The 14,332-nt window shown below is 58.4% G+C and overlaps 1 protein-coding gene across 1 annotated transcript; it reads left to right on the top strand.

Annotated features, from left to right (window-relative positions):
- The first annotated feature begins 649 nt into the window (after positions 1 to 649).
- CEBPA (CCAAT enhancer binding protein alpha) lies at positions 650 to 3,241 on the top strand. The gene has a single exon (XM_008526096.2). The coding sequence runs from the start codon at positions 785 to 787 to the stop codon at positions 1,859 to 1,861; it is 1,077 nt and encodes a 358-aa protein (XP_008524318.2). The 5' UTR covers positions 650 to 784; the 3' UTR covers positions 1,862 to 3,241.
- The last annotated feature ends 11,091 nt before the right edge of the window (positions 3,242 to 14,332 follow it).

Here is a 14,332-nt window from a genome sequence, read left to right as displayed (position 1 = left end):
CCCCAGAGTACAGCAAGAGGCGGACGGGGAAAGAGGGTCTTCCGCGCGGAATCAGTGGGATCTCCTGGAGATCAGAGATAAAGATGCAAAATGACCGCGCCCCGGACCTCTCCCCTCAGCCTTTCCATGCGGCGGTGTGTGTTGGGCCGTAGGTCCAAAACTGTTCCCTGCCACCCCACCCCCACCCCCACCCCCGCCCTTCTCTACGCCGCCGCCTTCCAGAGACCCTGGACAGGACTGGTTCTAGCTTTTAAAGCGAGACCGTGCCACAGTAACTCTGAGACCAACACTTGCGCTCCACCAGCCCTCTGCGCAGCGTCTTGGCGCTCTGGGCTCCCCGCCGTTGGCTGGAAGTGGGTGCCTTCGGGAGGTTAGAGGAGGGGGCCACGCCACCAACCGCGTGTGCACAGGGCGACCACTTGGCAGAGGGTGGGGCACTGCGCGTCCGTCGGGGTTTGGCTCTCAGCCCAAGGAGCAGTGGGCGTTGCGCCGTGGCCTCTCCCCGCCAGCGCCGCGCTCCGGCCCCACTCACCGCCCCCTCCGGAAAACAGGCGCTAAGACCCAGGAGGCTCCGCGCCGCCGTCGCCGGTGGTCAGATTTGGACACTAGAGGGCGACGGCTGCCCCGGTATAAATGCGGGGCCCGCGTGGGCCTGGCCATTCGCGACCGGGAGCTGCGCGGGCGCGAGCGAGCAGGGGCTCCGGGTGGGCGGCGGCAGCAGCGGCGCCCCGCGCAGGCTGGAGGCCGCCGAGGCTCGCCATGACGGGAGGACTGTAGCTCCCCCATGGAGTCGGCCGACTTCTACGAGGTGGAGCCGCGGACCCCGATGAGCAGCCACCTCCAGAGTCCCCAGCACGCGCCCAGCAGCGCCGCCTTCGGCTTTCCCCGGGGCGCGGGCCCCGCGCAGCCCCCCGCCCCACCTGCCGCCCCGGAGCCCCTGGGCGGCATCTGCGAACACGAGACGTCCATCGACATCAGCGCCTACATCGACCCGGCCGCCTTCAACGACGAGTTCCTGGCCGACCTGTTCCAGCACAGCCGGCAGCAGGAGAAGGCCAAGGCGGCCGCGGCCCCTGCGGGAGGAGGCGGCGACTTTGACTACCCGGGCGCCCCCGGGGGCCCCGGCGGCGCCGTCATGCCCGGGGGGGCGCACGGCCCTCCCCCCGGCTACGGCTGCACGGCGGCCGGCTACCTGGACGGCAGGCTGGAGCCCCTGTACGAGCGCGTCGGGGCGCCGGCGCTGCGGCCGCTGGTGATCAAGCAGGAGCCGCGCGAGGAGGACGAGGCGAAGCAGCTGGCGCTGGCCGGCCTCTTCCCCTACCAGCCGCCGCCGCCGCCGCCCCCGCACCCGCACCCGCCGCCCGCGCACCTGGCCGCCCCGCACCTGCAGTTCCAGATCGCGCACTGCGGCCAGACCACCATGCACCTGCAGCCCGGCCACCCCACGCCGCCGCCCACGCCCGTGCCCAGCCCGCACCCCGCGCCCGCGCTCGGCGCCGCTGGCCTGCCAGGCCCCGGTGGTGCGCTCAAGGGGCTGAGCGCCGCGCACCCCGACCTCCGCGCGGGCGGCGGCGGCGGCGGCGGCAGCGGCAGCGCAGGCAAAGCCAAGAAGTCGGTGGACAAGAACAGCAACGAGTACCGGGTACGGCGCGAGCGCAACAACATCGCGGTGCGCAAGAGCCGGGACAAGGCCAAGCAGCGCAACGTGGAGACGCAGCAGAAGGTGCTGGAGCTGACCAGTGACAATGACCGCCTGCGTAAGCGGGTGGAACAACTGAGCCGCGAACTGGACACGCTGCGGGGCATCTTCCGCCAGCTGCCCGAGAGCTCCCTGGTCAAGGCCATGGGCAACTGCGCGTGAGGCGCGCCGCGCGGGACCGCCCTGGACTGGCCCCTGGCTGGGACCCCGGGAGTGGTTTCGGGTCTCAGGGTCTCCGGATCTCCAGACTGCCCGAGCCGCGCAAGCCAGGACTAGGAGATTCCGGTGCCACCTGAAAGCCTGGCCTGCTGCGCGTGCCCCCTTCCTTCCTCTGCGCCGGACACGGTGCGTCTAAGATGAGGGGTCAGGCCGTGGTTTCTCCTTGCGAAAGAGGAGAAGCGCCGTGGGGCTGAGCCGGCAGCCCGGCAACTCTAGTATTAAGGAATAACCTTGTGCCTTGGAAACGAAAACTCACTGCTCCCATTCCTACCGAGTAGGGGGAGAAAATATGTGCCTTGTCATTTGATTTGGAGGGTTCCTGCCTCTTCCCCGAGGCTGCAACAGGCCGGCCCCAGGAGGACGGCTCAGGGAGCAGAGATCCCAGCAAGCCAGCCCTCGCCTCCTCAGCGCCTGTCCTTGGAGGGGAGGAAACACAGGGCTCTGAACCTAAGCTTGTTCCCATAGTTCTCCATGAAGGTGGAGGGTCCCTAGTTCCCTGTCTTTAACCTCCCAGCCTGCAACAACAGGCTGGACTTCCCGGGGCAGAACTCACTGAGATGGGGGGCACCAGGTGACCAGTGGGAGCACCCCACCCCCAGTCAGACCAAAAAGCTGGGTCGCTGCTTAGCTATAAGGACGTATGTTCATGGGAGGGGAGGCCTCGTGGAAGAGGGAGCCTAGAGATGGGGCTGGGGGCTGGGGGGAGGGACACTGAGACCAGCAGCCTCGTCTGTACTGTATGTCCCCAGCATTGCCGTACAAATATGAAGCACCATCGGCCCGTCCCGGAGGGACCAAAGTTATGAGAAGCTTGTCAAATATTTTGCTTTATCAGCCGATATCAACACTTGTATCTGGCCTCTCTCTCGGTGTCCCAGCGGTGCCTTGTGCAATGTGAGTGTGCACGTCTATGCTAAACTACCATTTTATTTGGTTTTTGTTTGTTTTGGTTTTGCTCAGATACTTGCCAAAATGAGACTCTCCGTCAGCAGCTGCAGGGAGGGTGTGCGGCTCTCTTTCCTCTTGGTTTGGGGATTGCTTTTGCTCCCAGGGGAAGCAAAGAGGTGAGGTGGGCTTCCCTTTCCTCTCAGCCTTCCCTGGGGGTGGCTGTGGGCCTCCGGCCGGGGCTGCCCACAGGCTGGTTCCCCAGAGGCCCTGGCTCCTGGTCTGGAAGGGAGGCGGCCCAGCCTCCGGCCAGCACGCACAGACCGCTGGGCCTGGGAGCAGGGTAGGGCGGCTTGGTTCTCTTCCTTGGGGAGAACGTAGAGTTTCATGCTAGATGTTTTATGTATTATATCTATAACATAAACATATCAAAGTAAATTTTGGTGTCTTTTTCAAACTAGAAAAGCTACTTCCAAGGTTTTCCGTGGGCCGGGTCACATTTGTAAATAATCGCAGCATATTCCTTGGCTGACATCCTGGCTCTCATTAGCTCTCCACCCATCCCGAGCTCCTCTTTACATTAAGGGGATGATTTCCCCCAACCAAGACAGATAAACGGGAGAAGGACAAGAAGGCTCCGAGCTGAGAATGCCAAAGGCTGAAGAGAGAGTCTCCTGGGGCAGTGTGGGGGAGGGGTGGGGGGAGGGGATATCAGGGGGCCTTGCTGTAGCCTGTCTTCAGCCCCTGGGAGGAGAAGAGGGACTCAGAGAGGGAGTCTGCAGTTGCCACGGCCTCTGTGGCATGTGGGCAGGCCTGGCCCAGCAGTTCCAGGCTCCAGGGGCCCTTTGGCACACTCTTCCAGATCCCTCACAGCCCCAGCTCTGGAGCAGCCTCGCTCACACCTGCCTTCGCTCCAGCCCATCAGCACAACCCTGGGCGGGCAGGGAGAGGCCTCAAGCCGTGGGACCCTCCCTCCCTCCCTCCTGCTCTGGGCCATGTGGCTGCAGCCAACCCAGGAGGGCCCTGGAGGGCACCCATCCACTCGACCCTCCACACCTGCCCTGTCCCAGCCGACCCACGGAGGGGGCCCACGGAGGCCTGCATCTGGTGTCTGGCCCTTGCCCACATGCTGCCTCGCAAGGGCCAGCCCCAGCATCCGCCCGTCCCCACTGTGCCCACCCTGAACCAAGCCCCTCCCTCTGATGACTGCCCCTGGAGTGCCCCGGCCCCCGCCTCCTTGGCGGTGGTGATGGCCAGCCAAGGGAGGGGGCATCCTCTGGTGGGAAGGGAGGAGCCTGGGGGCGGCAGCCAAGAGGCTGGCGGGGCTCTCAGAGTTCACTCTCTCTGAGGGTAAGAGGCAAACGCTCCACCTCTGTTCTCACCGAGAGTGTTCACTCGGGCAGCTTACAGTATATGCCAACGTGGGCTGGGACGGTTTCGAGAAATTACACATTCTTTTTACATTCTCAAAGCTTTGGCTTTACCTGCCGTGTGGTTAAGGGGAGGGGTGACTTTCCCCCCTTCCCGCCCCCCCACCCCGCCCTCTCTGTCCCATATCTTGCCGCCTCCTCACCCATGGCCGCCCTTGGCAGAGGAAAGGCCTTGAGCCCAGTGAGGAGGCGGCAGCCTGCCCTGCCGCCTGGGAACCGAGGAGGCAGAGCCCCACCGCCTGCCTGGGGGCCTGGGGCAGGCCACAGCTTGCTAGGCCCCAGCAAACCCTCTCTGAGTTCAGCGCGAATTCCAGTTTTTCTTGTTTGAGGGGGCCAAGCTTCAGCTTCCCCCTTTGCCCCCAGAACAGATCCCAGGGCCCTCGGAGGAGGGGCGCCCCTCCCGCCCTCACTCGTCTCTGGGGGGTTCCTCTTCAAAGCCGTCAGCTCAGGAAAGGGCCTGCTCCTACCACAGACCCTGAGGTCCAGCGTGGGCTCTGTTGGGGACAAGACAGACCCAACCACAGGCAGCCCCAGGAAAGGGATGGGGTGGTGGGGCCCCCAGTAGATACAGCAGCCTGCAGGTGCGGGGGGCACAGCATGAGGTGAACATGCCCAGCTCGAGCTTTGTGCCCAGCCAGAGGAGCCCCCAGGGAGAGCTGCCCTCACAACCTGCTGCTTCCTGCAGGGACCCCCACGGTTCCCCTCCTGACTGCAGCCTTCATGAAGAAACACTCCAAGAGCCTGGCACCCCAAGGGATGCCTGCTGTGTGCTAGGGCCTGTGCCAAGGATGGGGCACTCAGCTGGAAACAAGCAGACTCGGCTCCTGCTCTCGGGAGCTCACAGCCTTGTGGCCCCAAGATGTGCTTTAAGGGGGACAAGCGATGTGGGGAAGCTCAAAGTGTGAATAGAAGCCACCAGGGAAGGCTTGCTGGAGGCAGCAGCTTTGACCCAAGACCTGGCCATGGACCCAGTCCAACATACACAGATGCCTCTGCCTTGCACTCTCCCATGAGAAGTAGTAGAGACCTCCCCACCTCAGTGGGCCACCCTAGCCCAGTGTCCCCTGAGAGCATTGTTTAGGGGAGCCAGCCTCAGGGGCAGGAGCAAGGGCAGAAGGGAGAGAGGGAAGTGCTCCTTTGCTGCCAGATGCCTCATGATGGCTTAGCACTGTCACGGATGTCACCCTTATCTCCTGGATCTCCTGGGAATCTGTGAACACGGGGTTTGGCCCTGACACTTGTGATGAGCCACTGGAACTGACTGGTGAGGAGTGTCTGCCCCTCCCAGGTCTCCTGCCTCCTCCTTCCCAGGCAGGAACCTGCCAATGTCCTCCATGCCATTGCTGGTTCCGCCGGAGGAGGGGGGCAGTGGGGAGAGGAAGCGGAAGGCCACTCATGGTGCAGGTCAAGGGGGAGCAGAAACCCTGACCTTGCTCAGCCACGAGGCTTCTCTTTCCAGGTACCCACAGGCCTTCCACAGACATGGGGTGGGGTCCTGGCCGGGACAGAGATGGCATCCCCTCTGTTTCTTTGCTGTGCTGGCAGGTGGGGGCAAGCTTTTCTCTTTAAATAAAACTAAACCCCCAACACCTTTGGGAGATCTTTCTTGTCTCTGTGAAAGTCTTGTGCTATCTCCCTCGTCACACCCCCACTGCTCCACACCCCTCACTGCCCCTCTCTGCATGGAGCATTCGATGCAAGCAGCGACATAGGAAAGATACCAATTCACTATCAAAGCATCCTAGCCCCATCCTAGAGCAATTAAAAAGCCAGATGGGATCTCTGGGAAAACGGCATTAATAACTCAAACAATCTGTGCAGGCCGGCAGGGACCCAGGAACGCAGGCGGGGGCAGGGGGGTGGCTGGGGTGCTGGAGCGTGAACTTGCAGCAACGTCTCAACCACGCAGTGGCCGGTGGGGATGGGGCCATCGCAAGGGTGTGCCTACGTCTGGCCGCAGTGGGGCTGTCCCCTCCAACCCCTGCAAGGCCCACTGTGCATTCCTGATCCTGGTCGCTGCAGACAGAGCCAGACAAATGTGGAACCTATTACTCAGGCAACCACAGCCTCGGCCAGCCCCATTCTGGCACCCAAGAGCTTTGTTTCCCTTCACTTTTGTTTTTATTTATTATTTTTCTAGCCTTCTGGCCCCACCCACTAGGAACAGGCTTCCCTGGGTGTGTAGCTTCCAAAGATGCCCTTTCTTTTCATTTGCTGTCCCCAAGCCCACTGCCCACACACCTGAGAACAGCAGAAGATGGTGTTGGGGACCCCAGTGGGGCCTGACCCCCAGAGGGTCCCCTTAGATTACAGAGTGGCAGGCACTTCCGGCAAGACCAGCCAAGCTCTCAGAAGCCGGCATGATTGCTAGGGGAGCAGGCTGCAGGGGACCACACTGGCCCAGCCCAGAAGGGGCTGGATGAGAACCACGGGGAAAGAATCTTCTGCTCTTCTGAAGCCTTTTGTAGGCAGAGTAAGAAGCCAGACTCTTCCATAGCCCCATTTTTACACGGTGCTCTGGAGGCCCAGCTGGGCAGACTCAAAGGTCTGGTTTCCAGGATGGGAACTGGCTTGTTTAAAAAACATCTTTTGTGATTCTTATACACCTAGAGAGCCATTTTCTGACTTTCGTCCCCACCTTCCCTGTCTCCTTGTCCCCACCCTCCATCCTCACCCTCGCCCTCCCTGCAAACTGTTCTCAACAAGGTCACCATGAGCTCCTGGAGCCAAATCTCATGAAGTCACCTGGGATCTGCCTTCCTTGGCCTCCTGCTGAATTTGGCCCCAGTGGACGTCCAGCCTCCGGCCCACGGAAGGTCTTCCACACGTGTGTTTGAATGCATGGATCTCTCTGCAACTCGTCTCTCTCCTTTACAGATGTTTTCATCTTCACCCGCCTCCTTTCTGTTTAAGGTCTGAGGTCCACCAAGCAAGAGCTGGAGGGGCCAGGGTTCACCACAGCGGGATGCAACACGTGGGCACCGGAAGTAAGGCTCCACCGTGCTGGCCCACTCTAGATGAGTCATTGCTTCCACAAAGTTCATTTTAAAATGCAAGAATCTTAAGAAAGGTAGCCTATCCAGTTCTAGATAGCCTGCAACACCTCCGCGTGATTCGTTGACTGCCAGAACCGGGGTCTAACCAGGCCCCAACAAGATGCTCGTGCTCCCCGGGGAGGTGGACAGGGCGGAGGCGGGCTTTCTGGAAGAGGGGACAGGGCTGGCAGTGCAGCCTGCCCCAAGGCTGCCGGTGCTGCTCAGAGGCACAGGGCAGCTGGGGTCGCGGGCATTTGCGTCTCCCCTCGTGTCCCCACTCCAGGATGACCCGCAAAGTCGTTATTGAGGGACTACAGACCCAGGGTGGGAGCACCAGTGGCCAAATATAGTGGTCTAGGGCCAGGGCATGTCACCCAGTGACCCAAACAGGGCCTGAAGGGAACCATCACAGCCTGTCCCAAGCCCTCTAGATCTGAAGACATTTCTGCTCCTTGGCAAGTGGCCGCCATCCTCTCGCCAGAAGGGAAACCTCTCCTCCCCGAGCAGCCATTGTCCCTTCCCTGCTCGGCCACGGAGGCCTCTGAGAGGCCCCAGCTGCCCCCTCCCCAAGCCAACCCCAGCGCCCTCCCTGGTGCCCCCAGGAATCCGTGCCACCCTCGCGGGTGAGGAAATGCGGCTGATGTACGGCCCTTTCTGCACTCATGTTGGGCAGTGGTCCCAGCTGGACGTGGCAGCACAGCCCCCGCCTGGAGAACGGGGCCTCGGGGGCGTCAGGATGGAGTGCCCGCCCCGGAGGGAGCCGCCGTGACCTTCCACATCAGGTTAGGACCCGTCTGAAGTAGCCTCCTCGAGTGATTTACAATTTGCAAACACGTTTTATTGGATTCCTCAGTTTTGCTCGAGCAATTACAGTGACTAAGCATGACAAATCACTCCTAACACGGTGTCTCCGCGCTCTTAGGAAATGTGTTCGCTTCACTATTTTGCCTGGTGCGGCAACATTTTAAAAATAGACTCATTCACTGTACTTGAAGGCAATTTGTTCCAAATTTTCCCACTAATTTGATTTTAATCTGATATTTAAGATTCGTGTGACCACATTCCCACGGATTTATAGGGAATCAGCCCTACCTGGCCGCGGTTTAATTGGCCTTCACCCAGGAGTCCACAGGATGGAGGATTTACCCCAGAACAATTTGAAGGCACTGGTGCCTGAATGCCTAAATATCTGTCTAATTCACTATTGCGAGTGCCACCTGCCTGGGGCCAGTGAGTGTGGGCTGAAGGCCACTGCTGCTGTCCCACAGAGCCCCGGCCTCAGGAGGCCAGCTGTGCTCGCTGAGCAGATGCCTCAAGCCCAGATGCCCCAGCGTGGTACACACTTGAGGTGCATCCCGAGTTGGGTTCTAGAAGGAGGCAACTTGCTCTCGGGTGATAAGTAGAAGTTTCCTCTTCCTCCCAGCCCGTGGTCAGGATGGCCACAGGGCGTGGGCCGTGCAGCCCTGGCCCCAACTGCCTCCTGGCTTCCTGACTGTGGCCCTGGCCCAGTCTCTTCATTTCTCTGAGCTTCTGTTTCCTTTTATGCAAAACGTATGCAAATCTAGTCCCTCGTCCGGAGTTGCTGTGGAAGGAAAGCAGGCAAAGCTTCAGAGACACTTGGCTCCGGCTGAGGACTGAGAAGCTTGCCGGGTGTGAGGGCAGGAGGCGGTGTGGGGGAGGCCGCCCCTCCATCCCTGAAAACTCCCCTGGAAGGGGACAGTCATCTGAATCATTTAGGGAAAAATCCTTATACCCAGAACAACCAAGTTACTCAAGTCATTTTCCTGTTCCTTCCATTTTTTTTACAAGATGCCTTTTGTTTGCTTAGAAAGCACTTACTGAGCTCCTCCAGGGTGCAGAGCCCTCTTGCCAGTGACCTTGATGGCTGAGCTGGAGGTCAAACCCTCCTCCACTGCTCTCAGTGGGGCAGGCAAAGGTGCCCCGTGTGCTTGTCACAGTAAACGTTTCTTAGTACAAGTGCAGAATCCTGGGTGACCACTCCTGGTCAGTGGGGACAAGTGTTAGCGCTGGGGCATCAGACTGCCAAATCCCGAGAGACCCCCCCCGCCTTGGGAAGCTGGGACCTCAGTGAGTGGGGTGGCTCTGCCATCCCCTTGCTGGTGGCGGAGGAGCCACCTCGTGCTCCCTTGCCTCCCTCAGTTCCCCACTGGGTCATCTCAGCGCTTGGCCAAACAGCTGGTTCCCATCGGCCCACCCTACTTGAGCCCAGGAAGTGAGGAGGGAGCCCGCCCTCTGGCCCGTGGGGCTCTGGCCCTGAATGGGCTCTCACAACCCAGAAAGCTCCTGGGGTCCTGGAGGGGAGAGGAGGGGCCACAGAGGAGAGCCAGGTGGGAGGAGGCCTTGGCCAAGCTTCCCCAGAACTGGGCCACCAACAGGGAAGAGCTCCAGAAACCCACCTGGTTTTTCCCTTCCCTGCCAGGAATGCCCCCCGAGAGCGACTGGAGTTAATGAGCAAACTCATCCGGCAAGGAGGGCAGGCAGCTCTTGGGCACCCTTGCCCCGCTGTTCCAGCACAGGAAGCAGTGGATGCCACTTGCCGAACCAAGGGGGGACAGCAGGTGTTGAGAAAGGCCAGGAGGGCTCAAACCATTGATGTCTCCCCTGCCGGGTCAGCCACGTGGGTGCAGGGCAGCAGAAAGGAGAGAGGGCAGGCCTGGGCTGCGTGCGACTCCCGGGGAGAGTGATGCCATGCGGGTGCGGGCAGTGTGCAGGAGTGTGCCGTATGCGTATAGACTTGGTGCTGGTTCTGAGCCTTGCCCTGGGGGAGCTTTCAGGCCCACAAGGGGTGAAGGGTCCTCCCGAGAGCAAATCCCAAGTTCACCAAGGCCCAACCTCTATTTGAGGACCAATCTTGTCTGGGAGAGCTCGAGGCAACTGAGTCATGGGCCAGGCCCCTGAGCTGAGAGGAGGTGGGGACGGTGGCTCTGAGCCTGAAATATGTCAGAGGCGAGATGAGCATCTTGAGTGATGCGCAGTTTATGTAATTATGTGGGGCAGTGCTGCCGGGGTGTGTACCAGCCAAACCAGGAAGGAGAGCAGCTCGCAAGGGTCCTCTACTCACTGGGCTGTGCCCCGGTCTCACCAGAGGCCCAGCTGCTCACCAAGGAGCCCTGTCTCCCGGGACCAGGGAGAAGACCAGGGCAGGGGTAGCATCATCTCCCGGGCCCCTACACTCCGCGTCCAACGGGAGAGCTTAACCCTCTCCACCCCATCATGCACCCAGGGCAATGAAACACACTCTTGTTTTCCTAAGACTCTCATTATTGGCTTTATTCCATGACACCCTCCCCCTCCCCCACCTCCACCCAATGTTCCCCAACTTAATTTACTTTAGTTTTTAATTTTTAAAATTAAATCAACTGCTTGTTGTTTGGAACATCTTTGAGAATTTCAGAAATTGGAATGGCATGTCAGAAACATGGCAGAGCCAGATTTGGGAGCCCACATGACCCCCCATCTTCACTCCTCATGGGCTAGGAGATGAGCCGCGGTCGGCCCTCCCTTTCTGCTTTCCCCATGAGACCTGCCCTTAGGACTGATGCCTCCACAGCACCGTGGTTTGGAGGGACCTGCCGCTGGGGGTAGGGGGAGCTGACGCCTGCCGGAAGGCCTCCATGAGGCTCTATCATGGAGCTGCTCCTGGCACCCAGGCCCTGATGCTGGTTGCACAAGGGCGGGGCCTGCATTCCCACCCACCGGGGGCGTGAGACCGAGTGTGCCCTCGCCTCAGCACACACCTGCTGTGTGACCAGGCGCAGGTTTGGCAGCCTCTCTGTTTGAGCATGTCTGAGAGGTGTGCCGAGATTCCCAGAAGCAAGATGATGAATGGGTGTCCCCCAGAACAGAGCAACCACGAGAACCTGATCCCAGCTCGAGTCACACTGAGGAGGATGAGGACCAGGCCCCCGGCATCCAAGAGGGGTGCGTGAGTCACAAATAAACTACCCACCTGCCAGCCAGATCACGCTCCCGCCTGAGAGAGCTCAGGGGTGGGAGCTGGCGGGCTGTGGGACAGAGAAGGACCCAGGCTTGGGCGATTCTCTCTTGCCTCTGGAGCCCAGCTTCTACATGCTTGCCATCCGGGTTGTAGGTGATGGTGGTGGGTTGGACAATGAGAGACATTAGTGCTCCTTGGCCCATGTTGGGGCCCAGGTTGGAGGACCCTGAGGTGGTGCTGGCATCATCAAGCATTCTTCAGCTATTGCAAAGGGACACTCTAACATCACCTCTTCTTTCAGATCCCCCCGCTCCAGCCAGGACCAGACCATATCAGCCAGCTGGTCAATAAGTTTCCACCAGGAACCCTGAGGGCCCAGACTGGAGCCCGGCCACAGAACAGAGAGACTGAGTCAGAGGAAAGAAGGAGCACAGTACATCAGTACTGCATCAAGGTGGGACAGAGGCCTTTCTCACCTCACCCACCCATGCCACTGCACCCCCCAGTTGACTGGGGAATGGCATTCTACTGTCTCCCAGTGGCTAGTCAGTAAGGCCTGCAGGAGGAAGAAGGAACAGGAGGATGCAGCTGGGCATCTCAGGGCCGCCCAGAGAGTTCCTAAAAAGGCAGCAGGGGTGCTGCAGAGGCACAGACAGGCAAGTGTTGATTTGCCACCCTTAACTTGTGTCCTTTGCTGCATTGACCATGGTATTGGACAACGTCATGGCCCTTGGTAAAGAACACTCTGGGTCCAGAATCTCCCATCAGTATTTTTTGAGCTCTGGGTTGCCTGAACCATGGAGCTGTACTACCAAAGCACAACTAAGCATTCAATGATTCAATGCATCCCTTCATGCATTCATTCATTGGTTCCAGAAAATTCTTACCCATTAATCCTTAAAACCTTGCCTCTGCTTCATTTCCTCTCTCTTCTCCTTTAGGGACAATATTAGATCTTCTTTTCCTCATTATCTCATGTCATCTATTGCATATTTTCCTTTTGTCTCTGTGTGCTACATTTGTGATAATTTCTTCTGGCTCCTTTTCTAATTTCCTAATTCCCCTCTCAACTGTGTTTACTCTCCTCTGAAACCTATCCGTTGAGTTCTTGATTTTGATCATCGTAGTTTTCATTTCTACAGGTTCAACTTGATTCTTTTTTCAGATCTGCAATGTCCCTTTTTATAGATTCTCATTCCGTGCCATTATTTTTAAGTATGTCTTATTTCCTTAAACATCAGATCCACAGTTTTTTATAGTCAATAATTTGACGTCTTATGGTTCTACTTCTGTTTTCTGTCAACTGTTCCAGTTTTCACTCACAGTGTCTTTTTTCTTGTGTGTCTGATCATCTTTGACTATGTTCTGGTCGTTGTTTTAGAAAAAATTGTTTGAAAGAAAATTTGGAGATTTAGGACAAAGGCATCTTCCACTAGAGAGCATTTTTATTAGCTCCTGCCAAACCTTGAGGAGCAGAGCCAGTCCATAACCACCTTCATTGGCCTTAAGGCTTGAGTGTCCCGCGCCCACCCGGGAGATGAGAACTGGGATTGCGAGATGATGCAAGGGCTGGGCTACTTCTGGCTCACCCTTATCCTGAGGGGGTAGCCCTTTAGAGTCCCACATCAATGTGGGATGGTGGCTTATTACGTGCCCCACCTATGTGAGTCCTGGGATTTGATTCCCGTCTCTCCCATTCCCTGAGGTTTTCAAAATACAACTTGAATTCATTGGGATCAGAAAATGCCTCAGGGAAAAAGTGACCGCTCTTGCTCACCTATCTGGATTCCTTCTCCCCTCAACTTTGGCCTGGCAATTCCTTTTGATACAGCCAACTCTTCGCTGCTTTTAATATATATATATTTTTAATTTATACAGCATTTTTAGTTGTTTTTGGTGCCGGAATGGACCCAAATACTCTCACCTGCCATCACTAGAAGCTGGAAGTTCTCCCTTCCATCACTCAGCAACATTTGTGGTCTGCCTACTGTGTGCCAGGCGCTGTATGGGGGCAGAGCAATAAACCAAACAGACAGAGCGGGCTCCTGGGACACTCACAGTCTCTCTGGGCAGACAGACAATAAACAGAGAGTTACTCAATTGATCAGTTAATTACAGTTGTGACGCATATGGTGAAGAAAGGAACCTCAGAGGTGATGAGAAGGAGCCCTCGCCTGCTTTGTGGGCTCACGGAAGTCACTCTTAGGAATGTGACTTTTCAGCTGGGATCTGAAGGATCTGAAGGAATTTGTGAGTTGTTGAGGGCTAGATTGAGAGAATCCAGGCAGAGGGAACAACATACACAAAACTCGGAAGTGGAAGGGAACGTGACATTCTAGGTTCCGAAAAATGTCCAGCGACCACACCATATGGAGCAGGCAGGAGGGCAGGACCAGAGGTGAGGCCGGAGGTCAGCTGGGCCAGACAGTCAGCCTCCCAAAAGCAGGGGTTCAGACTTTGGTCGATACCCCAAGAGCAGCAGGAGTCGTGGGGAGCCTCCGGGCCAGGCTTGCTCCTCAGGTCACTCTGCTGCGGTGTGGAGGGTGGAGGAGGGACCACAGTGAGCAACAGATGCCGGCTGGGCCAATGAAGAGGCTCCGTGCACAGAGGTGGACCGATTCAAGATAGCTGTACAGGATAAGAAGGATTGCCACCAAGCTTAACTGTAAAATTGTCCCGGAATGCCTTACCCAAGCACGCTCATCGTTCTTGTTTGTCCCCAGACCCACCCCACACCTACTATCGCCGCGGGAGGCTGGCCTCTGTGGGCTTCACGGGGGACCTCCTGCGCCTCTGGCTTCCTGTGGGGTTTGGCCGATGGTAGGCACCAGGAGATGAGAGGAGGAGAGGCTGTTACTTCTCTGCCCTCTGCCTGCCTTAGTGCCCCATCCGCCCGCCCTCAAGACTACAGCCGCTGTCAGGTGGCCTGTCCTCTGCCCTCCCTGGGTCCAGTTCTCGCGGGGCTCCGGCAGCACCAATGCCTTGCCTCACCCCTGGAGCCCCATGGTGGTGACAATGCTGCCGTGACTAGTCTCAGGGCCTCCACATCCCTCCTTGATCCCCTCAACCCTAGTCACACCCCCATAAATGGTCCCTTTACTGGAAA

The sequence above is a fragment of the Equus przewalskii genome, chromosome 9, assembly GCF_037783145.1.
Source record: "Equus przewalskii isolate Varuska chromosome 9, EquPr2, whole genome shotgun sequence".
In the NCBI taxonomy this organism is placed as follows: domain Eukaryota; kingdom Metazoa; phylum Chordata; class Mammalia; order Perissodactyla; family Equidae; genus Equus; species Equus przewalskii.
This window is presented reverse-complemented; position numbering and strand designations above follow the sequence as displayed.